The following is a 17,634-nucleotide window of genomic DNA, read 5'->3' on the forward strand; positions in this document are numbered from 1 at the left end:
TAATTTCCAGTGTTAGAAAAACTTTAATTATATTTCTTTTAACCTTTAAGTTATATTTAAATAGTTTTTCGATTCAAATTGTATAAACAAATGGCCTTTGTCATTGAAAAATAATTGAAAATACATGCAAATTGAAAAGTATAAATTGTTAAATGAAAAACGAAACTTGACATATCGTAGTGAACTCCACAATGTTGAACAGCATAGGTTTTTTGGGCATCTTGACTAATATCGCTTTGGTGATATGTCAGGGTATGTACATATTATTTTACATATTATTTATGTATATTCTTATTTTATTATTTGTACCATTTCGCAATGTTGTATTATATTATAATGTTATTACTTTCGATATGGATCATTATAATATGTTTTGATGTTAATGCTCATACTTATGTATTGATTAGTTAATTTTTGTATTATTCAAACCCAAAATATTTACTAATTCCTTATAACTCTCTAAGTATCATCTCAGCGTTCTATGTTATTCATATTTTTAAACATTAGACATAATATTATACCCAACCAAGAATTTGTAAAAGAACATAATATACTAAAACCTACTGCAAAACGTCTGCCAGAGTCATCCTAACTGAATTTTCTGCTTATGTTAAATAACTAACGTTAGTGATATATTAGTTAACTTTGTTTAAAAATTGTCGGGCTAGTTGGTCTAATGTTTCTAAATAAAGCGAGCCCCAGTGGATACTAAAAAATGACCAAATCTGGCTGAACAGTTATTTGCCCAATCAGAGATACAGGCCAAAGAAATTTATTTTTTTATTAATTAATGTAAAATATAACTGCTCTGTTTGCACAAGGAAAACACAACCTCATTTATTTTAGTAGTATAAAAAGTTGTATTGCTGTAATAAATTACTCTTTATTAGTTCTTCATTAATCTATAATATAGAGTATAGAGCACTATTATAATGTACCTACTCATTTTTTAATCTATAAATGCTGAACCGATCATGTAGATTAGCAGTTAACTAACAGAGAGTTTTTTCTTAACCTGTCCGAAGCCGGGGCATGAGCATTGTATCTATTGTATGTAAATAACAGCTTGTAAAGTTTAATTGTAAAAAAATATCCTGAGTCCACCACAATAATGAATTATTCGCAACGAAGAAGCTATACAGACCCAAATAACATTTTCATTGTTAATTAAAAGCACACTTCACAAATTGTACTTTATTTCATAATTATAATATTTTACCAGCCTTCGGCCCGCGGCTTAGCCCTCGTTTTAAAAAAAACCCACATAGTTCCCGTTCCCGTAAAATTTCCGGGAACCTATCCTATGTGTTAATCCAAGTTACCTTCTATATGTGTGCTAAATTTCAGTGTAATCGGTTCAGTATTTCATCGTGAAAGAGTAACAAACACACACACCTACTTTCGCATTTATAATATTAGTAGGATATGACAATACATTCTGACGATGATTTCTTCATTAGTAGTGTAAACATTTTGTGATGCGTAAAGTGTCTTCAAATTTATTCAATAAAGAAATAATGCATAATATCTTAATTACCCCGCAAATCAAAGTCTATTGCGGGGTCTGCTGGTATTAAATATTTAAAAAATTAACAACAAGAGGTTTTCAATTTGACTGTTTTTGGGCTTGTTACATTAAAACTGTCGACTAGGTCCTACCGATTTTGATGATTATTTTTCATTTGAAAGCGTGCGTGTAAATTCTGTCTAGTTCTGTAAATTTAACGGCGATTTAGTTTCTGTTAAAATTAATTATCTTTATTATGTTGTTTTCAGACAGTAATCAGTATCTTAAAATAAATAAAAAAATTTACAGGTGATAGAATGACATATCCCACCACACCAACTTCCACGGATTTTCCTTCTACTTCCACCGGCGATGCTTTTACCGAGACCATTGGATTCCAGGTAGAAGACAATGACAATGGTAATAAACTTTGACTAATTTTATTTGCATATTTGTAATAAGTAGTAAATTAGCAAATTCGGTACCTTAAGATATTATTTTTCATTTAAGGTAAGTATTAACTCGATGGAACCCAAGGACAAAATGACGCCAAGGAACAAAACATAAATATATTAATTATTGTAATGTAATAAATAATCCATTTGAACTCTGTCTATAAGCTGATGCTTATAGACAGAGTTCAAATGGATTATTTGCTGATGCAAAATCTAACTATACTGATATTTAAATAGTCTCCAATGCTGTAATTACCAAAATTTAATAATAATTACAAAAGAATTCAAAGGCGAAAATGTTTCGTTCTCAATTTTAATCATGCTTATGCGCGCGAATTCGAGACTGTGCACGGTAACTTTTTAAAGCGCTGGAGGCGCTCGTGGCTATGTTTTTCTTATGTAAACATGTGATTTGTGAATGTATGGCATCCTTGTTCTTCTCTTGATATTTTGTGTTACTTAGAGTAGTAAAGATATAGTTTACGATATACAATTTTAAAAAATACGTCACAGGATATATCACGCCATAATCAATCTCCAGGAGTGGGGTACACAGATGCGATACTTTTGAAGCCGCGCGCTCCACAGACGAGGGGTTGGGGACTGAGTTATTGTAATTCTAGTATATGTTATATATAAGTTATAATAATAATAACAATAATTAATAATTAATAATTTAATAATAATAATTAAATTAAAAATTAAATTAATTATTATTAACTTTTTAATTTATTAATAATTTAATAATGTAATTAATAATTTAATAATTCTAGTATACCTAAGTTATATAACTCAGATAAGTACCTATGATACATGTTTAGTTTGCGACTAGATGGGGACGTAATATGTCCCAGACTAGTCTAGTCTAGTCACTAGTGTTTCAAAACTTCTTATGTTTTATCATATTTTTTTAGAATTGTCAAAATCATTATTCAAAACTTATTTCAAAACTCGTGTTATCCGTTGAAATATTCAATTATTTTATTCAAGAAACCTGTTCTTTCTATCATATTTAAACAGTGTTTTTCTTTACAGCAAGATGCGGAGACAACGCGGAATTGGTAGACGACGTACGTTCAATATGCAGACCGCAATCATGTGCCGAAGTAGGTACAGTCTTGAACTGTGAACAATACGACGTCGTCCAAGAGCCTAGATGTGTATGCCTTGACGGCTTTGTGGCGGATGACCAAGGAAATTGCATATCTATTGAAAATTGCAGTTAGTTCCTTTTATTTTTGAACATGTTTTAAAAAATATGAAATAAATATTTGAAAAAAATACCGATATTTTATTTAATACGATCGACTTAATATCATCATCATATAAAATCATATAAAATCGACTCAAACTCAAACATTTATTTATTTAATTTGACTTCTTCTAGTAGCACTTTTGAATCTTCATAACATAATTTAACCATTTAGGTACCACCGATTCGGAAAGCAGTTTCTATGGAGAAAAACCGGCAAGAAACTCGATGGTTGCTGTTTTAAATTCATGTCAACTAACACCACTAGTAATAAAGACCCAGTGTATCACATCAGGCTATTTCAGCCATTTCCAACGAACGCTACCAATTACAGAACGGAAATACTATTGAGCCGATGTTGAATGTCCAATAATATTTTATGCGCAGCCTCGTGCGGTGGAGACGACGCTATTATTTATATTTTTTACTTCGAACGATATCAATGATGTTTTCTAAGTAACTAATAAGACTACAAAAAATTGACCTATACTACATTTATAAGCATCGTTTGTAGGTAAAATAGGCTGAAAAAAAGTAAGGTTTTTTTTAAAGCGGGTTCCAGCGTGACGGAGCTGACGCAAACGCCACTGCTGGTTGCGGCACGTTTTGTACAACGTGTTCAAATTACAAACAACAAGTCGCCTGTCCTCTCTCTTGTCAGCTCGATGGATGTGATTGTCGGCCAAATTATGTTTACAACAGTGACATCAAAAGATGCGTGTTGCCAGAAGACTGCCGTAAGTTAATAAAGATTTTGGGTATAAAAAAATATCGATCATAATATACATACAAAGTATTTTCAATAACACAAATGATGACTGCGTTAAAAACAACCGACTTCAAACTTGTTATAAACAAATACAGACAAAAATGCTCATAAAATAAAAACTACTCGGCCTATCCGAATAAAATTTTTATGGGACCAATTCGACACCATCCCGCATCGAACAAAAAAAGAATCACGTAAACCGGTTCAGAAACCTCGGAGTAATCGGTGTACATACATAAAATAAATAAATAAAACATACCGGCCGAATTGATAACCTCCTCCTTTTTTTTTGAAGTCGGTTAAAAATAAAATAATTGCATCAGAGGTGTAATCGGAGCGTGAAATGAACCACATCAAACAATATAGATAACTCTACTTTTCCCTGACATTAATAATAAATTGAAGTACCTATATCTGAACATCACTATGAAATAATTATATAATTATTTCAATAATTTAAAATCTGTTGTATGAAACATGACAATTTTAAGGGTATAATAAATTATTACATTTTAATCAACTTTATACAGATACTTTGTGAATTCAGAATGAAAAATGAACACTGATGTAATTACGTAATGTTTCCCGATCCTCCATTGATATAAATTAACGTCGAAATATAAATATGTTCACATTAATGTTGTATTTTTTACATCAACTGAATGTGAGATTTCATTGTTGGAGTAGCTGTTTGTAAAGTTAAGAAGATAGCATAAAATAATCGAATATTATTGTACTGTTACTTACTACCTAAACCTTTTTTTTTTTTTTTTATAGTGGAGAATGCATTTAAGCATACCCAGGGCACTCGGGGAAAGAGCCCTGGGTTATGTCGGACTCACCCTGCTGAGTGCAGGGACCTACCGACTAAACTCCACTGTGTTCCGCCGTGCCGCTTTATAGACGGGGCCGCGGGTATTCGGTAGAACCGCGTCCGCGGACCCGTCAGCGGCAGCCTATCTCCAGGCCCAACGCGAATGTGGCGGGTTACTACCTAAACCTAAATTATAATACCTCTATAATACATTATCTTTATTCTGTGCTTATCGATGAATATCATGTCCTTCTAAAACTACATGACTTATACAGGGGGTCCCGTAAGTAGTGCACCAACACGATAGAGGGTAGAGAGTCCAGAAGTTTGAACAAAGCTGGTGTATAAAAATTGTATGGTCTAGGATGATAAATTTTAGTATTTTTGTAAGATAATAAGTATGTCTACTACCCGTAATCCGCTGGTCCACTACTTACGGGACATCCTGTATAACGTTTCAACTTCATAATGTATTTTTTAATAAACTCTATATAAAAGTTTTTTTTTTTCAGCATCCAGTGAATAAGGCAGGAAAACTGCAAAATATGCTCGATCTGGAGCATCATTACTAATCTCCCCTTGCCATAGCCAACTCGATAATTATTGTGTAATATTCCTTAAAAATTATCATATTTAAAAAAAAACTATTAATAACATTGTTTCATCTTAGAATACTATCGATACATTGTTTAAATACAGTTGTTTTTTAAGCTTGACTTGATATTTATCATAAAAATACTCCAACGTGTAGGTAATTTTTTTATATTACTTATGTATAAAATAAATAATTCTGATCTATGAAGTTTTATTTTTTATACCTATTCTAAACTAGCTTTCCACCCGCGGCTTCGCCCGCTTTGTCTAAAACCTATTAAATTATATTCTAAAAACTTCATCTACAATCACTCTATCTATAAAAAACTGAATCTCAATCCGCTGTATAGTTTTAAAGATATAAGCATGCAGCAAGTCTGTTTTGGTTTCATGGCTAATTCACTGCAACGAGGATACTTTTTTAAATCAACATCTGAAATAATGAATCTAAAGATTATCCACGGGGCACAGCAAATAATAAAATATACATGTTTCGTACTTGAGCAATTACCAAAAACATGATTTCATAATAAACATACCCTTAGAACATACCTATTCCAAAATTTCGCTTATAATATAAATAATTGAATTAATTAACTGATAATAGCATAATGGAACTTCATAATATAAAACAATTTAAATTTAATAGCAGATACGCTTTGATCACTCTCAGAGAATTTAAAGGCTTTCAGTGTTAATACCATAACGCTTTAATCTACTTTCACAAGCCCAACTTGAGTTTTAATTGCATTGAATATGATCATATACTTGTCATATACATATGTATGTACATACATACATAATATGTAGATGACAAGTGTACTTATAATAGTGTACTAAATTCATATAAACTTTAGTAGTCCAGCCCCCCTAGACAAGTGGCTTTCTATTAGCGTAACGTTTGATAGAATAGATTTTTATGAATGTACTAGCTTCCGCCCGCGACTCCGTCCGCGCGGATGTCGGTCTTCGCGTGGATGGTTTATTTCTCCATTTTGAGTAGGTACCTCTGACAATAAAATCTTATAAATATCTATTGGACCCAATTCCCAAATACGGCTAGGCCTATAATAATACGCAACGTATGTTCGCGGTTCTACGGAACAACGTCTATGGATAAAACTGAAAAATTAAGATAAATTTTTTTCTACGTATTTTTCCAGGATAAAAAGTATCCTATTTTACGCCCAGGATAATAAGGTATAATTATACCAAGTTTCATCGAAATCGAACCGTTAGTTTTCACGTGATGCCTTCACATACAGACAGACAGACAGACAGACAGACAGACAGACAGACAGACAAAATTTTTTTTAATCACATATTTGGGTTTGGTATCGATCCAGTAACACCCCCTGCTATTTATTTTTTCAATATTTTCAATGTACAGAATTGACCCTTCTACAGATTTATTATATGTATAGATGAGATTGACGTAAGCTGTCGATACATTTATCTACAGTGTGCCTAGTGCGAGTTTTCATCGAGTACGAAACGTTACTAGGCACACAGCTTATGTCAATCTCATACATTCATAATCTATTCTATCAAACGTTACGCTAAACGAAAGCCACTTGTCTAACCCCTCTGACCCATAACTTTATAATAAGCAGTGTTGGTTTTGGTATTTAAGAAATGGAACAGTCAGAGGCTTTTTTGTTATTGTCATTATCCACATCCCCAAAGATACAGTTTAAAATTATAATTATCGCAGCTCTGTTTACTAGCTTATTATATAAGAAGTATCGTATTTAATGTCTTATATAAAACTCATAACACTTACATAACATTTTTAAAATGTATTTAATGTTAGCAGTAGCAGATAGATGTATGTTAGTGACAATAAAATAATTGTCCAATATAAAAGGCGACTATATAAATGTAGTAAAATTTCGCTACATCACGATTTCGCTCTTAAATAATACATTTTTATACTTGAAATAAAGTATTTTAATCGCAGTCGTGTTGTAGGTGTTGTCCAGTAAACAAAATTTAAACCATCAATTTATTTTTTTAGGAAATGATAACACATAGTGAAAAATGTTTGGTATTTCTAACAATAATTGCATTATTATTTTCAAATTGCGCAAGTGCTTCAGGTATGCTTATATTGTTATTACGACTAGTTTTACGACCTGTATTAACAAAATATTTAGGTATCTTTTGTTAAAATAAAAAAATTAACGTAGACAAAGAAAAATCCATACTTATATTATATATGCGAAAGTACCTAACTCTGTCTGTCTGTCTGTAACTCAATCACGCCTTAACTACTGAACCAATTTGCATGAAATTTGGTATAGAGATATTTTGATACCCGAGATAGGACATAGGCTACTTTTTACCCTGGGACATAGAATAGGTTTTATCCCGGAAATCCCACGGGAACGGGAACTATGCGGGTTTTTCTTTGACTGCGCGGGCGAAGTCGCGGGTGGAAAGCTAGTACTGAATACTTTCATGTAAGTAGGTAGGTAAGTTCTTATTAAAAAAAGCTAAATGGATTTGTGTATGAATTCGTAAATTGTTTTTATGTAATGTATAATATTATTTTTATTAACATATTATAATCATTAATCACTATTAAAATGATCATGAAAATATAAAATTTAAATCCCGCCTCGTGGTCGAATTTTTTCTATTCTTTATAAATTTATATTTATAAGGTATTTGAATGCCATAAAAACAAAAAATATTAAATTCAAGATCATAAAAATACATACTTACCATACTTTTTTTTATTTGCGAATAGTTACGTGATACGTACTAGATTTAATGATTTCAGAACAAGCACATGCGAACGCATACGCAAGTGCGTATGCTTCTTCGAATTCTGGTAAGTTCTAGAACAAATTACTTGCATTTTATTAAGCACAATTTTTTTCTATGTAACTACAATATTATATTAGGACAATTCAAAACCTATAGTGTAAACTTCTTATCGATAAGAATCAAAACAATGCTGGCAGCTTGACTAATGACTTTATTGCGTTGTGAACAGAGGTGAATAGCAATCGTTTGTAAATTAAATGAATAATTCGCTTGCAGTTAAAAAGCCGGAAACTGCAAACTATAACTGGAGGGACGATTTCGATCGCGGCAACAATAACTTCACAGCATCATTTCTATACGTAACTGAAAGCTTGTTTTTTTGTATTTAGAAGTTTGGATTTAATTTTATTTTATTTTTATAAGCTGCAAATCATGCCAAAAATAATTTAACCATTAGATAACTGCTCTACTTACTATTTCTAACATATTATTATATCTCGACTTTATAAATGGGCTTTTGAGTAAAACTGAAACCGGGGTCTGTAACTAAACACAAAATTCATTATTCTGATTAACAACGTTCTCTATCTCTAACTAGTAGTCCAAGTTCCAAGTTGATATGCCTTGGTGATGTAACTCTTTTCACACGCACTCTTTTAGTTATAAACTTTTATAATATTTTTTCAGAGTGGAATAGATGAGAGTCCTTACAGCAGCTTCATCACATCACCATTCAGTGTGCTTTTCCTTTTAGCACAACTAGCGCTGTATGCGAAGGGAACGTCATATGAACAATTAGCAAACCTTCTCAATATAAAAAGCAGAAATGAGGTACTTATATAATAAACTAGCTTTCCGCCCGCTTTAGCTTTTTTAAAGAAAACCCTCATAGTTCCCGTTCCCGTGGGATTCCCGAGATAAAACTTATCGTATGTGTTAATCCAAGTTACCTTCTATATGTGTTCTAAATTTCATTGTAATCGGTTCAGTAGTATTTGCGTGAAAGAGTAACAAACATACACATACACATCCATGCTCACAAACTTTCGCATTTATAATATTAAGTAGGATATTTATATTATAATTTGACCCTTTAGGAGTGTAAAAAGAATAACTTAATAATATATTTTTTCATAAGCTATTTTTAAATTAATATCTATCATCTAATATTCTCATTAAATCAGTAGTTATACTTACGTTTTTAAAATATTTTTAAATTATTTTCTTTTTAAATTTCAGATCAGATTAATTGTACCGAATTATCTAGACGATATAAATTCTCAACAAAATGTGACGATTCAATTAGCTGAAAAAGTGTATGGCAGTATTCAATTTCCATTCAAGAAATCGTTCAAACGAGACACTAGATTGGTTTTCCATGCAGAAGCCGAGAATCTTGATTTCAGCGATCCAATTCAGGCTGCTAACTCGATAAATTCCTGGGTAAAAATCACTCACACATTAGGTTACATTGTTATTTTCCCAGGGACCATAGGTATATATCTTAACAAGATTTACGCGTTAAAAAAAGGTTATATTGTAAATCATGCAACTACCATTAATTAATAGAGACACCGAAAAATGCTGAATATTACGCGCGAAAATTGAAAAACCACGTCATATGAACGCCTACCTACGCTAAGAACATAGCGGAGCAACCAGTCATTATTAGTCTTTTTTAATAATGGTTTTTGTAGATACTTCAAATTGATAATAAAGGATAATAAATTATCATACTGTGATTTTCGGTTTTTAGATTGCGTCGAGAACTAATAATCTTGTAAAGGACGTGATTTCTTCGTCCTTGCTGAATCAAAATACACGTCTAGTACTGGCAAACGCTATTTATTTCAAGGTATATGTACTTCAAAACTATGAAATGAAATGATTTTATAATTATCTATATTGAACATTATGACCATAATGACCAATTATTTATTTTTATTTTGTATATCTACAGGGTGATTGGAAAATTCCATTCCACGCGAAGAAGACTAAACTAAAAGATTTCTATGTAAACGAAAATATTACTGTGTCTGTTAATATGATGAATCAAATAAACAAATTTAACTATGGAAACCTTGAGAGCATCAATGCAAAGGTATATTCATGTATATTAGTTTTAAATTTTTTAACTAGCGCTTCAACAAATCCTCAAGTCAATAAATATTGTTTTCAGGTCCTCCAATTATTCTATAAAAATACCAACGTTTCATTTGTTGTGGTATTGCCAAATAAAGATCAAGATGTATTATCGATTGCAGAGACATTTACAAGTCCATGTTTTAGTTTAAAAGAAGATATAATAAATAAACTTAAATCTGCAGAAGTAAATGTATCCCTTCCAGTAATGGATATTGAAACTTCAACCGATTTAGAAGATATTTTAGCAATGGTAAATATTAATCATACCACAGATAATTATTATTACCTCTATAGTTAGATAATATCTAAATACATTATTATTTAGATATTTTATTTGAGCTATTTCGTTGATTAACTCATTGATAACCGGTAGACTTATGTTATGAATCATTATTTAATTTAATTATTGTGCAGTGATATTTTTTTAAAGATAAAAATATTATATCAAAATGTTATCTTTCTTAATATATATAAATCTCGTGTCACAATGTTTGTCCTCAATGGACTCCCAAACCACTTAACCGATTATAATAAAATTCGCACACCATGTGCAGTTCGATCCAACTTGAGAGATAGGATAGTTTAAACATGTGGGTACCACGGGCGAAGCCGGGGCGAACCACTAGTCCACTTATAAAATTTTCAAATAGACACATTGCAATGCAATCGCAACTAATTTAATTAGAAGTAACTGAAAAAATAAGTTTATTGACAATATACTAAAAACTAATTTGCATTAGATTACGTCCGCCTAGAATAACACAGATAATTTATTTAGTGGTACCTATTGAAATAAAATACATACCTATTTTTGGAGGCATTACAAATTGGAACAATTCCTCAATAAAATTGCTATTTACAGAACGGTGTGACAGAAATATTCGATCCCGATACATCAGACTTAACTGGAATTATGAAACAAGACCAAAAAATGTATGTTTCGTCAGCTTTACAAAAAGCAAAAATTATTGTCAACGAATCGGGATCAGAAGCAGCTGCAGGAAATGGTATGATTTGTTTCGTTATTTTATCTTTTTTACTGTATTCATTAATATATTATTATTCATTCGTTCATTTAAAGAAAAGTTCTCTTAAAATAAATATTATGCTTTGTATGGTTTATTCCTTGGGTAACCGTGGTTTATAGGTACAATTTTATTGAAACATTTTCATTTCACAGATAATAAAATTAATTATTATCTACCCATTTCCATACATCATCTTCAGTCTGAGACAGTTTCTTATTCCAAATTATTTATTGAATTAAGAATGATTCGATTTGATAATTTAATAGATAAGAGAGATAATTTAAAATTATTTTCGGGTCTCTTTCAGCTGTCATAATTGGAGTAACTTCAGTTCATTATGAAGAAGAGCCTGAAGAATTTAATGCAAATACTCCTTTCATTTACTTCATTCTCTTTCAATATACACCAATATTCGCTGGATTCTATTCAGGCCCGCAATAAATTCAAGTTAAATAAATAAAATAAAATGAAACAATTACGTAGGAAGTTTTATTCTAACGATTAACTAGAACAATAGGAATTGCACATAGATTAGATAGTTAATGTTATTTAGTAAAAAAACTATACTTACCATCAATAATTGTAAATGCAGTTCTGGCAATTCTGCCTTAAAATAGATGCACAATCTTGAACTTTTATGAAGAATCAATAGGCTTTAAGAATTTCGCTTCTAATCTATTTCCCTACTTTTCTAGTGTTATATTTATATTTCATAGGTTCTCTTTTGCATAAAAAAACAGCTATACAAATAAACTACGTATTTCGTAACTCACAATTCTATTACCATTTTGTAATGTCTCTAAATCGACCGTCTGGCTGTATCTCTGTAGACCAGACATGACCAGTCTGCGGCTGGTATCCCATAATACATAAATCATCCTTAAAGAACCTATGTATATTGGATTTGGCACTATTATCTAATACTAAGGCACTCTATAGTTCCAAAATTAAAATATGAAGAGCTATAATAATGCAAATATTGTTTTCAGCTGCTGTGATTGAAATACGGTCAATAGTTGTAAACAAACCTAAAATCTTCAACGCGAACCGCCCTTTTCTCCATTTTGTTTTGTTTAAAGACACAATCATATTTGCTGGATTATTCTCGGGACCTCAATAAAATGTATTTTGAAGAGCGAACTTTGATTTTCTTTTTCTAAGTGTAACGGTATTCAAATTAAGTAAAAACACTTTAGTTTATATTATAGAGTTGATGAGTTATAGAGTTGAATACAAAGAAATGAAGATCGACCTTATATCTACCTATTTCTAAATAATATGTAAATAGAAAGTATGGAATTAATTGATTTAAAATTCAAGATCCATTTATATACCTAGTAATAATAAGTTTATACCCTGACGAAATTCGTAAACCTTTTATTTCATTTTTATATGAAACGCAATTATTGCAGCTATTATAAATGCTTATGTTTAGAAAATGAACCTTAAAAACTAATAACAACCTGAAAAGTATCCATCAAGTATCAAAAACTAGCTAGACAAACGAGACAGATGTTTTGAGCTAAACCTAATTTAACTTTTAATTCACCATTTCGCGAACATCATATTTGCATTTGTTAAAGAGAACTTCATCCATCGCTCTTTTCAGGGCATTTATTTTAATAGCCCGCCGTTTTTGTTCGGGATTTCTAGCTAAATAAATTATATTTTTTCAAACTACCGTGCTTTTACCGAAAGCCACGGCCATACACAAGTCCAAACGTTCAATGCAAATCGCCCTTTACTTTGTTTTATTATGTTTGAAGGCACGTCTATTATTGCAGGATTATATGCAGCTTACAATAAAAGTGCAGTACTATTTTTCATATTAGTTCCTTTCTGATTTACGTTTAATACTCTGCTATTGTTTTTACGGTTATTTAACTGCGCTATAACGCGAACAAATTTTCCTGTAAATTTTCGTTTGTAATAATTATATATTATTAATTAAAATTGATTTATACTTACTTATTAAACTTCCACGATGCTTTTTTCGCATTAACATCAAAAGCTTTTCCATAAATAATTCGGCATTCATTTTATTATACTCATGGGTTCAGGAAAATTATCTTTGAAATAACATAATATGAAATACGAAATTATTACACTTACGAATAAATGAAAACCCCAGATTTGATTACATAGGTCTCGACTAACATTTTATTATTACAAGAAACCTTTGAATGAAGACAAAGATAAAAGTAATTACATGAAATTTAAAATAAACTTAATTTATTTTACGTGAAATTAAAAATATTCCCTTTGTACCTACTTAGTTTAAAAAAAGCGATGTAAATTATTATAATTTGACATAGCTGGTGAGAAATAATATATAGGTACATTTTTTTTCCCCTCAAAACATTTTTTTTAAGTTTTAAACAACCTTGTAGAATTGTGAATGTATCGTACTCTTATTGTAACTATAATGTAGTCTAGCCATAGTCTAGCCAACAAGTTAATAGACATCTTCACTACTATAATAAACAATGTTGGATCAATAGAATCAAATAATCCTCGAGTGAGGTCTGCGAATGTGTAAAGCTCGCAAATTCACCTATTTCATCACACAACAAAAGCACGAGTAAGCAATGAGAGGTAGAAAATTAATTTTGTTCCATTTATGATATTGGTTTCATACTATTTTGTATACATAAATATGAAGTAAAATATATAGGAATCGACTTTATTTGATCTCTATTTGATATTTTTCAATATAAATTTATAAAAACACAAGCTGTGCTCCGCGGTTTTACCCGCATTTCTCCGCTCCTATTATGGACTTAGCGGAACATAGGCAGTCTTCCTCGACAATGGACTGAGACAATAAAATATTTTTTGAAATCAGACCCGTGGTTCCTGAGATTAGTGCGTTCAAGCAAACAAATAAACTCTTCAGATTTAAAATATTAATATAGATATAAACATTACCCATAAGTTCAATTAGATACCAATGTATTAAACCATGAACAGATCCGTCGATTAAGTATTGATGATTTAATTAAGCAGTGTAGTTGCCCAAAAACTTGTGTACTACGAGTTCCAAGGTCCCGCGGTCCCGTGAGAATGTTATACTGAACGTCGGAATTTGTAATTAAGAAGCTATGTCTTCTACAAAATCTGTTTACTGCCGTGAGCGAATTTAAATTCGTTTTATTTGCCGCATCCGACAACGAGCACATTAACAGATCTTTAACATTTACGTGGGTAATATATTTTATTTAATGCTTCGTAAGTATACTTTTGTAGCAACAATAAGTTTATGCAGCATCGTTTAACTATGCAAAGTTTCTCGGAGTGCAGACTTCCAGGGATGTTATAAAGTTATATCACTTCTTCAGTGCACATATCGTTACTATAGCACGCTGAAACTTGTAATCGTAAACTTTGATTGAATTCTGCTAAGTGTAAGTGAATACCCGTGTCCCCTAATGAGGTCTGGAGCAAATGCACTTCGCGGCTGTTTAATTATGTATGTCCTTACTGATAGTTAAAACCTTTTTAGTATGTTTTATTATGCGAGGACTTGAGTAGCTGTGTTTTTTACTCTAAAAAGTTTATTTCAACTCTATAACTATCCTCTTCAGAAAACACCTGTGTTTACTGCTCTTATATTTGTAATATCCAATTTTATTACTAAAATAAATTTTAGGACGTAAAATACCTTATTTTAAAATTAATTATGTAAGTAACGCAATAAAACATAAATTCACTGTCGCGAACGACACCCAAATAGTAGGAGCATTAATTTCCACGTTGAATAATTAACATATTTACCAAGATTAATACGCATAAGCCAAATATTTACTGTAATATAACAACCAAACCACACAGTAAAGAGACGGATCACAAATTCTAGACAAATTAAGATACACGCTTTTTATCCTCGTATCAGATCATATTACTCAGACTTTTGCCAACTGAGCTAAATTGGAGTTTCAAGCTGTACAGTAAGTATACTCCACTAAAACAGTTGATAACATCCTAGACTGCACGTACATTTTAAGATTACGAGTGCCATAATATAAATTTTACGCTATTAACTACAATGAAAAAAAAACACTTACATAGAAATCTACTTATAAGAATGTGTTAGGTTATAGGGTTATAGTGTAGGTATGATTGAAGTCAAGAACTAGATAATTAAGTACCTAATAAAAGTTAAGGAATTCGGTTAAACCTCTAACAGAATATAATGGAGCACATAATATTAGAAACTGGTATTAACTTCAAAACTGTAACTCTCCTAACACAGAATGTTTAATCATTAAATTTCAAGGACCTACTAGCGGATCAAAATTCATAAAACACCCGTCCGATATCCATCGATTTCCTAAAGTACTTAACGTTTACTAATCCTAGTTTAAATTTGGGCTTGCGACGATCCGTACTCACTGATCCGCGGTCGAACTACGATCTCAATTTCACTATGAACTAATTTACCACGAGACCAATCTATCCAAACTTCATTGGTTGGTTCGAACGAACTCGGAAGAAAGTTTTCAAACGTCGCTTTTTTCAGGTAGCTTCATTGCGGTTGTAGTATATTTTAAGTCGTAATGAGTTTTTTAACTGAAAGAAAATAAATTCGCAGTATTTATAGGAGCGCCGCGGCCGGTGTAATTTTGCTCTTACGTTACTTTTAATATACCGTCCGGTATTTCTATTTATATCTGAAAAAGTTAGGAATTCAGTATTTTACATTAAGTATGTCATTACAGACGGTTACAGCATGTCAAATTTACGAGGGCAATAAACAATTGTGGTAAAATAACAATTAACCTTGACAAAAAATAATCAATTAATTAATTTACTGTGACTGAGTTTTTATCGCGAAATGAGAATTTCCACAACCCATTATGAAAGCACTTGTTTAAAGCACTTATTACAGTTTTCTACAGAAAAGAGTACAAAACAGGAAAAAATAACATCTCTAAGCTTATATCCATTCTTATCTGTACATAGATCTATTTTTCTTTGCGCAAGTAGTTGTTCTTTTACCCTTCATTTGCAATATAGTGATTGAAAAGTCCTATCTCTTACAGCTGTTATACATAAATAACAAAGAGTTGTTTATTCTAATTGAAACCAGTGTCTCGATGTGTCAATTAACCACAGTTGGTTTAGCAATTAAAGATTACAAGTAACATCAGCTGTGTTCTTCGCGTTACGTCATGTAGAAATAATAGGGCCTTGATCTATAATTGGTTTTATAGTAAGTAAGAATTTAAGGATTTTATCGGATTAAGAAGATAAAATTTCATTATGAGGATGTAAAGACTTTTACGGTACACTAACTCGACTAGCTAATGAAATAAGTGAGTAACTATTTTGTGAGTTATTTAAAGAGAAACGTTAAGTGGTGTTTAAATAATAAACACTAGTATGCGACCATGGCTTCACTCTTTTGCATATCACATTTTTTCACAAAAAATGTTACCCGTAACTCTTTACTCTACTGATTTCACATCCTTATCATCGAGATCAGATCTCTTATCTTATGCATGTTAGAAGTATGTTTTACGTATTACCATGGACCAATATTATTGGGTCCATGGTATTACATAATTATTCATAAATATCCATTGTTTTAACGCAAACAATGGCCTTGACACCTTTAGACCCATACAATATATTAAACCAGAATAAAAAAAAATTCTAAAAACATTAATTGAACATAAGCCCGAAATAACATTTAAAACAAACCATCACTCTATTGTATGATTCCCCGTCAACTTGTAAACAATGAAAGGCTTTTATGCGGGTTCGAACCGAGCTTTTGATAGAAGCGTCTGGACTTTAAATTAAATACGCAGCTGTTTAAAAACAATAAAACAACAAAATTGAACATGGGTACTGAAATATTAATTACTTGTTAGATAGTGGACACTTGGTGCAAACTAATAAAAAACTTGCACATAAAAATAAAAACGTGAACCATGGCGAATCCAATTATTGTATCTTTCATTGTAGCAGTATTGGTTACTTTATTTTAAGGTAAGTATCAAGATATTATTAATATCTAATGTTTGATCTGAATGTTTTATTTGAAGGACTGAACCAATTTTGATGAAACTTTCTTCGTCTTAAATAGAAGTAAGAAGTGTAATACCATTTTATTTTAAAACTTAACAATAATAACTTCACTTCATACAGAAATATAGGAATGATATCAATATAATATAGCTCATAAATTTTTCTAGTTAGCATGAAAATTATTAGACAACGACAAACGTAACGTTCATCAAACCAAACTTCAACCTGCAAATAATGAGCTACAAAGCTAATACAAGACTTACTT

General features: G+C 31.1%; 1 protein-coding gene across 1 annotated transcript in view; it reads left to right on the top strand.

Annotated features, from left to right (window-relative positions):
- The window catches only part of LOC123692679 (zonadhesin-like), a 31,110-nt gene extending 19,296 nt beyond the window's left edge, over window positions 1-11,814 (top strand). The window contains exons 17-30 of the mRNA XM_045637451.1: window positions 1,817-1,927; window positions 2,998-3,183; window positions 3,602-3,615; window positions 3,789-3,951; window positions 4,761-4,898; window positions 8,177-8,227; window positions 8,440-8,522; window positions 8,851-8,994; window positions 9,403-9,606; window positions 9,920-10,018; window positions 10,124-10,264; window positions 10,343-10,558; window positions 11,171-11,315; window positions 11,644-11,814. Coding sequence (XP_045493407.1) covers window positions 1,817-1,927; window positions 2,998-3,183; window positions 3,602-3,615; window positions 3,789-3,951; window positions 4,761-4,898; window positions 8,177-8,227; window positions 8,440-8,522; window positions 8,851-8,994; window positions 9,403-9,606; window positions 9,920-10,018; window positions 10,124-10,264; window positions 10,343-10,558; window positions 11,171-11,315; window positions 11,644-11,777 — 1,829 coding nt within the window. The 3' untranslated portion in view covers window positions 11,778-11,814. The remainder of the gene's footprint in view (window positions 1-1,816; window positions 1,928-2,997; window positions 3,184-3,601; window positions 3,616-3,788; window positions 3,952-4,760; window positions 4,899-8,176; window positions 8,228-8,439; window positions 8,523-8,850; window positions 8,995-9,402; window positions 9,607-9,919; window positions 10,019-10,123; window positions 10,265-10,342; window positions 10,559-11,170; window positions 11,316-11,643) is intronic.
- Window positions 11,815-17,634: the final 5,820 nt, after the last annotated feature.

This window comes from Colias croceus, chromosome 6 (genome assembly GCF_905220415.1).
Source record: "Colias croceus chromosome 6, ilColCroc2.1".
Taxonomy (NCBI): domain Eukaryota; kingdom Metazoa; phylum Arthropoda; class Insecta; order Lepidoptera; family Pieridae; genus Colias; species Colias croceus.